Consider the following 7,986-nt stretch of genomic DNA (forward strand, 5'->3'; position numbering starts at 1 on the left):
AGCTCCTTGCTGCAGTTTTCACTAAACACAGTGTTATCTTTAGCCCGTCATTCGGCTAATCTCTGCCTTCGCACCGAACACCTAGACACGTCCCTTTTCCTTTTCTAGCGCCTATAACACCTCATTAGTCTGCTTCCAGCCGCCCAGCCCTGACCCCGCCGACCAAACCACCCAACCGCGTCACACGGAATGGCGCCCAACAGCCGCCAACAGTCGCATTTAAGAGCTCGGAGCCTCGACGGGCGTCCGGCGGAGCCAATCGGCCGCCGCCGCGCCGCTCCTCCAATGGGAAGCGGCGTAGCGAGAGGAAGCGCTCGCCCCTTCCTTGGCCCCGCCCCGCCGGCCGCGGGGGGCGTGTCCTGGGCGAGGGGGCGCGGCGCGCCATGGCATGGAGGCTCAGTGCGCGCCCGGCCGCTGAGCAGCGCGGAGCTCCGGCCGGCGGCGGCGGCGGCCCAGGTCTCCCTGCCCGCGCGGGCTCGGCCGTGGAGGTGATGAAGCGCGTGGTGCTGGAGCTGAGGAACCGCGCGCCCGAGAAGGTGAGCTCGGGGCCGCCATGTCGCGGCGGTGCCCGGCGCTGCGCGTGCCCCGACCCGGCATGGAGCAGCCCCGGGCCCCAAAACACCCCTCCTCGGCGTGCTCCTTACTACGCAGTTGTGCCTTGTGGTGCGTTCTCCTAATTATTCACCTCCTGACCGCGTATTATTATTATCATTATTATTATTGCAACAATAAGATTGTTTTTGGACGGGCCAAGGCTTCTTCTGCCCCCTGCGCTGCTTGTAGAAAAGTGAAGGAGGGCTGGAAGCCCCTGCGCGGGGCACGGGCTCGCCGCGGTCGCTGCTGCGGGCATCTGTTCTCGTTGTTCGGCTGATTTTCGGGGAATTAGGAACTTGCTTTTCTTTTCCGCCTCCCCCTTTTTCCTTGGGTGATCTCCGAGTCTGGGTCCTCCCCCGCGATGCGCCCGCCATCAGTTTCTCGGTTGTGTCTGGGGGTGAGTTTTGGGGGGGGACGTGTTAAAGTATCCTTGTTAAAAATAAATGAATAAATGGACAGCTGCTTTTCTTCGGGGCGGGGAGAAGCCCGAAGTCGCGTGCCCCCCGCTCGCCCATCCCTCCCGCGCTGGCGTTGCTGGCAGGACGGGTCTTCAGTTATTTTTACCTTCTCGCTGGTGGAGGTTGCGAACAGGTCGTAGCGGCACCGAATCCATCTTCGAAAAAAAGAAAAAAAAAAAGACCCCTTTTTTTCCACCCCCACGCCCCGAGGTGGCTGTAGGCAGGTGGTATCTGCTGCATGGTTTTTCCCCTGCTGCGTAGGGAAAGATTGTGGCTGCGCTTTGCTTTTTAGGAGAGGGTCGTGGTTTTATTTAATCTCCTATAGTAACTTCATTGACTGCAGTGCCAGCTGCATGGAGAGCAGGCTGATTAACAGCAGGGAAGCGGAGGCTGCAAGTTGAACTCGGCCAACAAATGATTTGTCGCTCCAGCAGATGTTTTTGCATTTAGGTCAGTAAGGACGCTATCGACTGGCGTGTCTTGCTGTCCCCAAGAATAAAGTCCAGATAGGTTGATATTGCAAAGTGCTTTTACTGCACCCCGGCCTGGGTGAATGACGGCACAAAGATTCCCTGCATAAAAACTACTCAGATAAACAGTGTATTTCTTAACAAGTTGACTGTGTCGGATTATTTTTTTAAAGCCTTTAAACTGTGGCTGGAGTTACCCCTCCCACACCCCCACCCCCCCAAAATGGTTTCAGTCTTTCCCTTTTCTTCAGGGCAAAGCCTGAACAACTTTGGGACTTGGAAACTACGAAACAATTCAAAGCTGGTCTCTCTGGTCACCTTTTTCTGCAGCAACATGAAATAAGATTGTAAACTTGAAACAAATGAGCAGCTCGTGCCCACCAAAATAACTCAGAAGTCGCCAGTGAACAAGTGACTTTTTTAGTCCTCTCTACAGATGAATCTTTCAGAGCTGAACTTCCCAGACTGGTGTTGCGTTTAATCCTTTTTGTTTGCAGCCGGATTGGTAAACTAGCAACTGTGGTCAACCCACCGTTGGGGACATGGAGGACGGACAAGCAGAAAATGGATTTTTCCCTACAGGACGTTCAGCGACACAGAGTAAATGCATCTAGAATGAAGAAGCAAATGCTTCAGTCTGGTGCATTATTAACCTATGGTACTCCCTGCCTCAATATTTTGAGGGTCAAAGCTATAGGGTTTGCAAGAGGATTTGGTGCTTTTTTCTGTTAAGCGAGGCTATACCCCCTTATTTTAAATAGTGAATGGGAATATAAACCCTCATCTGGGCATGAAGCAACCATTAAGTGATGGCTCTGGAAGGAAACTATATGCGTAGGTCATTCTGTAATTGCCTAGTTGGCTTCTGGCTCCTTGCTTCTTCTGATGCATCTGTTCCGGCTTTCATCAGAACCAGGACCGTGGGTTTTTGTCCGGCCCTGTAAAGGACTGCGATTGTGAACTCTGTCTTGGTGGTTGTGCTTTCTGAAGCCAGCATGTTAACAGAAATAAATTAAGTTTTTATCTTCTGGTTCTCTGTGATGGTGCTTCATACTCTGTTTACTTCCTCTCAAGGTTGATATGGTCGATGAGTTCAGACAACTCAAGTTCAGGTCGTCCCAGATGAGAAGTAAAGCCTGTCGTCAGGCTGCTGGTTTGACCCGAATTGCTTGCTTGGTTGAGGGTCCCTGTTAAAGTAATAAGTGACGTTCTGTTTTGTTTCAAGGTGACAGAGTTAGTGCTTGATAACTGCTGATCCAGCAATGGCGAAATTGAAGGTCTGAATGACTCCTTTAAAGAGCTGGAGTTTCTCAGCATGGCCAACGTAGAGCTGACATCCCTGGCCAAGCTCCCCACCTTGAGTAAGCTCCGAAAGGTATGCATCTTCAGACAAAAACCCATCGGTTCTCTCCTGCCAAAGTTGTGTACCTTGAAACACAGCAACAGTTAAACTACTTGCGTATTTCCATAGCCACAGTCACGTTTGCATCTCATTGAAATGTTTTACTAAACATTGCGAACTTAAGAATTAAGTCTTTAAGACCCTGAATGTAATTAAAGCTGGTTTCAAACATTAATGAGCCAAAGTACTGAAAAAGCATCACTTGAAAACTGTTAACGATGGCCATCCCAGTTTGTTGTAAAGAGAGGGGGTCGGGAGCAGTCGCATTAGGTGAAGTGCTGGGAACACTGAAATCATTGTTCGTTACCTGTAAGGAACCAGTTTCAACCTAGTCTGTTGACCTAAAGCCTGGACGAAGATCCAATGCTATGTTTCACATCCCCGTGTAAAAAATAAAGCCTGGAAATATTTTAAGTTTGCACCATACTAAGTATGCTAACTGAACAGTTGGGATCGGTGAGATCACTTGCCGACTTACAGTAGAACATGCTTGAGTGTCTGTAGGCACCCAAGTATGAAACTAGTTAATGAATTATCACTATCAAGTGCAGGTGTGAAGAGCTTCTGAAATAAATGTTAGACTCTAAAGAGACGTACATGTGATCAACATGGGTTGCTATGTTTTTAACCAGATTTCATTTTATGCAAGTAATCTGAGGTTTTACGGGCTCTACAGGAAGTCAATAGTCTTGTGATGCATTTGTTCTTTCAATAAAATACAGGCTCTTGATTTTGATAGCAATCAAACCAACCATCTAATTATCCAACTTTTGTGCGCTGTAGCTGGAATTGAGCGACAACATCATTTCGGGAGGCCTAGAGGTCCTGGCAGGAAGATGTCCAAAACTCACACCTCTAAATCTAAGTGGCAACAAAATCAAAGATCTCAGCACTGTGCAAGCCCTTGTAAGTACAAAGTCAGATTCTTAGAAGATTGCAGTGTGTTAAAGAAGTCAGAATCTTTCTAGCATTATAAAAGAAAAATAACAATAATTTTATCATTGAATGCAAATGTAAAGTTTATAAGTGCCTGACGATAGAAGGTCATTGCAAGTAGAAGGGATAAGTACAACAAACACAGTTGAAATAGGAAATCAATAAAACACAAAAAGATAATAAACAAGATGGCTTTAGTGTGACATTCAACAGAACTGAACAGTATGCAAAAAGTAAAACTCTCACTATTTCCCAAGCCTTGGGTAGCTTTTTGTTGCCAGTTCTGGCAACATTTGAATCTTCTTTTTTCTGAATTTCTGTATCCCACTTAGGCCAGTATTGATTACTCCTGTTGCAATACATGCATCATCCGATGGTTCATTAGAGACAGACTTGTAAAGACACTGTAGTAATCAATTTTGTGTCAGCCGTGGGGTTTACAGGAGGAGATGTATTCAAACTTGTGGTCTGTCAGCGATAGTTCTGTATTCCCCCGTATTTGTTTTCAGTGGTTAAAACGCATTAAAAGACACCGTGATTTCTTTAATAACAACCGATTTCTGCGGAAAAAGAAGTGAAACTGCTTGGTTAGTAAATGAAAGGTATCCACAAGACCATTTTTAACAAGTGGTTTGTGGCCTAGTAAAAACAGTTCACAAATTTTTAATTAAGTTTTTGGAAGCAAGGTGCTAATCTTTATGATTAATTTTGCTGTTCTTATTACTAAACACAGGCTAAACAAGTGTTTTAGAAACTTGGTAATGATAGTCTGCCTTGCATCTCACTGGTTCGAGTTGTCACAGAGATAAAATTGTTTCTATTTAAGTTAATTATACTTGTTGCATACTTGTTTAAGTGCCAAAACTACCCTCTGAAAGTGGTGTCTCTTATACATGGCCCCCAAAACCGCAATTTCTTAGTATCACTGAAGTATTGAAAAGAACACCTCAAACAGCTAATGATTATAATGGGCTACAAAACCCAGATCTCCTACTCCCTAAGCAGGACTACCTCTATCAGCACATCCCATAGCTGCCCCATTCAGGCCATGGAAAGCTGTCTGTCCACCAGGCATGGTAGGATTGGTGCTGGGACAGTTGGCTGTGCTGACCCCAGAGAATGGGAGAGCCCTGGGTGATTTATAGGATCATATGGGGCTTCCAGAAACAAAGACATGCATCTTAATGGGAAGTAACCTGGGTCACAGCTATTTCAAAAGCAAGTGTAGAGGGAGAGGTGGGATCTCTGGTCTTATGGGGAAGGAACTTTGACTGTCAGCACCAAGACTTCTTAAATGAACTCTGGACAATGGGGAACAGCAAAGGAGAAAAGAAGGTAGTAGGTATACGTAGTAAAATCAATGACATTTAGGAGGCAACAGTCCAGTACTTGGAGGTACCAAATAGTTATTTCATCTCAGTGAGTCATTTTTCATTCATTTTCAGCAAAATCTCAAAAACTTGAAGAGCCTGGACTTGTTCAACTGTGATGTCACAAACCTGGAGGATTACAGGGAAAGCGTTTTTGAGCTGCTTCAACAGATCGCCTACCTAGATGGGTTTGATCAGAAAGATAATGAGGCCCCTGACTCGGAAGACGAGGATGATGAAGGTAACTTCTCTAAACATGCAGTCATGAGTTATGCCATTCAGTTGGTATCTAAATATAAAATTGGAACTAGAGTGACTGTGCAACTGCTGGAGCACAAATCAGCTACATTTTTGAAGTGTAGGCCAGTATCAAATACTGCTTCTGTTGAGTAATGAGGGCGGGGGGAATGCGCTTGCAAACAGTGTAGTCATGGGTGCTGTGCACAGTTAAAGGAGAGTTGCACGTAGGAAAACATGAGTACAAATCTTTTTACTGAGACATAACTATATAAAAGCAGTCGTTTTATTGCTGATACCAAAAGCTTTTGCTTTTTTTTGTACCCGTCATTTTCATATTTGATTCTGTAGCTCATTCGGTTTTTAGAAGCTTATTTAAGATGAGTTTACAAACGAGCCTTTGAGGTTTAAGTGAAGCTGTAAGGAATTGATTACCTGCCTTTCAGAAGGGGATGAGGAGGATGAAGAAGATGAAGATGAAGCTGGTCCACCAGGAGAATACGAAGAAGATGAAGATGATGCGGGTTCAGATTTGGAGGAGGGTGAAGAGGAGGAAGAAGTTGGTCTTTTATACCTGATGATGAAGGAGATCCAGGTAGAACTTTCCCTTTTCTACTGTAAGACTTAGGATTTCCTTGACACTGTCTGATTATACATGTGTAATAATTTAAACTTCTGTAAGCAGAACCGTGTAAATCCACTATCAGATGTGAGCCATAGGCTACTTTAGAGGGAGACCTTTTACTATCAAAAAAGTGCGTTGCAGTAGGAGAGCCACTTCTCTTTGGTGTTCTGCATTGTCTTGCTCAATGAAATGCTTCAAGGTTCATTACTGCACTGCCTTGAAGAATTAGTGTTGTTATCTACCAGGTCACCAGGTCAGATTTTGAGGAGAAAAACCCCCTTCCAAAGCTAAAAACGAAATCTCATTTGAGGATCTGAGTAAGAACTTGGCAGTAATTCTTTGAGAAAATGAACGAACACTTGATTGGTGGGGGTGGCAATATTGGTAGAAACCTCAATATACTTAGTGGCTTCTGTGTACGGCGGCTGCCAGGAGGTGAAGAACTGCAGCATGGGCTAAAGAAATTGGGAACTAAAGTACTCCTAATGTTACCACAACACAGCTTGGTAACAGAGGAAGGACTCCTTTCATTTGTTGTTGATGGGGAGTAGGCAGTAGCCAACATTAAGCACACACGGTTCAGAAAGTCCCGTCTTAACAATTTCAGTATATTTTGGAAAGGGAAAATGAGGACTGGAATCAGCATAATTATACACCAGCTAAACCTGAACTTGAATAAATCCAGCAAAAGCACATCCTAAATTTACGTGTCGGTTAAAGATGAAATTCCAGAATGAATTGCTAAATGCCTTTAAACTTTTACCAGATGTTGTAAAGCATTTCATTTGGCAGATAATATATTTGCAAAGATATTACCTACATGCAAAAAAAGCTTTAGTTTGTCCTCAGTTCCTGCTAGTGCACTTATACTACTGGAGATGTCGGTGTATGTGTGTAACATTTCTAGGATTTCATGTAGCCAAGTGGCCTAAATTTGTCCAGTTACCCCATTTATAAAGCAACTTTTGTTTTGTTTCGAAACAAAACAGCTCTGGATGTATAAACTCTTTTTTCTCCCTTCTTGTTTGACTTCCGTTACCGACAAAAAGGGTTCTTCTCAGCTGTTGCTGTTGTGGGCCACTGAATTTTGTAACACTCTTCTTGAGACATTTTCACAGCTAGTTGGCATAATCATTATTGGTAGATCAGAAGTAACAGCAGAAAAAGACTCCAAATAAAAGACTCCAGCCTTGGTTTTGTACATCTTTGCTAACCTGATAAGTGTAATATAGTAAATTGGGACTCTGGTCTGTACAAATGTCTAGTAATAAAAACAGAAATTAAACATGATCTTTAAACCTCAAAGTGCTGTTTTAATCTTCTGCAAAGCACATGTCATTACAACCTAAGCATACGGTAGTTTTTAAAAAATCTCTTAATATTCTGTATCTTGAAGGATGAAGATGATGATGACGATTACGTCGAAGAAGGTGGCGATGAGGAGGAAGAAGGCAGGTTCTGCAAAGCGTGAAAGCTGTTTGTTTTGTTTTTTTAAACAACATGTCCATTCTTTTGGCATCTGTAAATTAGCAAATCTCAGCTCGCTGCCATTGTCAGCTTATGGCACATCTGTTCAGCTCATCTGTTTAACACCACGTAACCCTTGGATGAAATGGGCAAAAAAAATCTTTTACGTTTAAAGGTGTACTTGGTAGTCCTGTTTGTCTGAGACATAAAGACATACCAAAAACTAGAACTCTTGGTTTCAAAATGATACCTTTTATTAGACCAACTGGGAAATGGCATTTTCTCCCCAACGGGGAGAACCTTGTTGGGGAGCTGGACACAGGGTCCAGTGTGTCATTAATCAATGCCAGCCTTGTGTCACCTGCAGCTATAATCCTGGGGGGGAGGACCCTTACCATTCAAGGGGTGGGGTGCCCACCATTTGAGG

General features: G+C 44.3%; 1 protein-coding gene across 2 annotated transcripts; it reads left to right on the forward strand.

Annotated features, from left to right (window-relative positions):
• The first annotated feature begins 391 nt into the window (after positions 1-391).
• LOC132244162 (acidic leucine-rich nuclear phosphoprotein 32 family member E-like) lies at positions 392-7,788 on the forward strand. Of its 2 annotated transcripts, none has more exons than XM_059715199.1 (6): positions 392-536; positions 2,748-2,897; positions 3,708-3,830; positions 5,306-5,471; positions 5,914-6,062; positions 7,489-7,788. In XM_059715199.1, the coding sequence occupies exons 2-6, from the start codon at positions 2,838-2,840 to the stop codon at positions 7,561-7,563; spliced, it is 573 nt and encodes a 190-aa protein (XP_059571182.1). In that variant the 5' UTR covers positions 392-536; positions 2,748-2,837; the 3' UTR covers positions 7,564-7,788. The 2 variants fall into 2 exon arrangements, with proteins under 2 accessions (XP_059571182.1, XP_059571183.1); XM_059715200.1 differs by lacking the exon at positions 392-536 and adding an exon at positions 563-663.
• Positions 7,789-7,986: the final 198 nt, after the last annotated feature.

This window comes from Alligator mississippiensis, chromosome 11, assembly GCF_030867095.1.
Source record: "Alligator mississippiensis isolate rAllMis1 chromosome 11, rAllMis1, whole genome shotgun sequence".
Lineage (NCBI taxonomy): Eukaryota > Metazoa > Chordata > Crocodylia > Alligatoridae > Alligator > Alligator mississippiensis.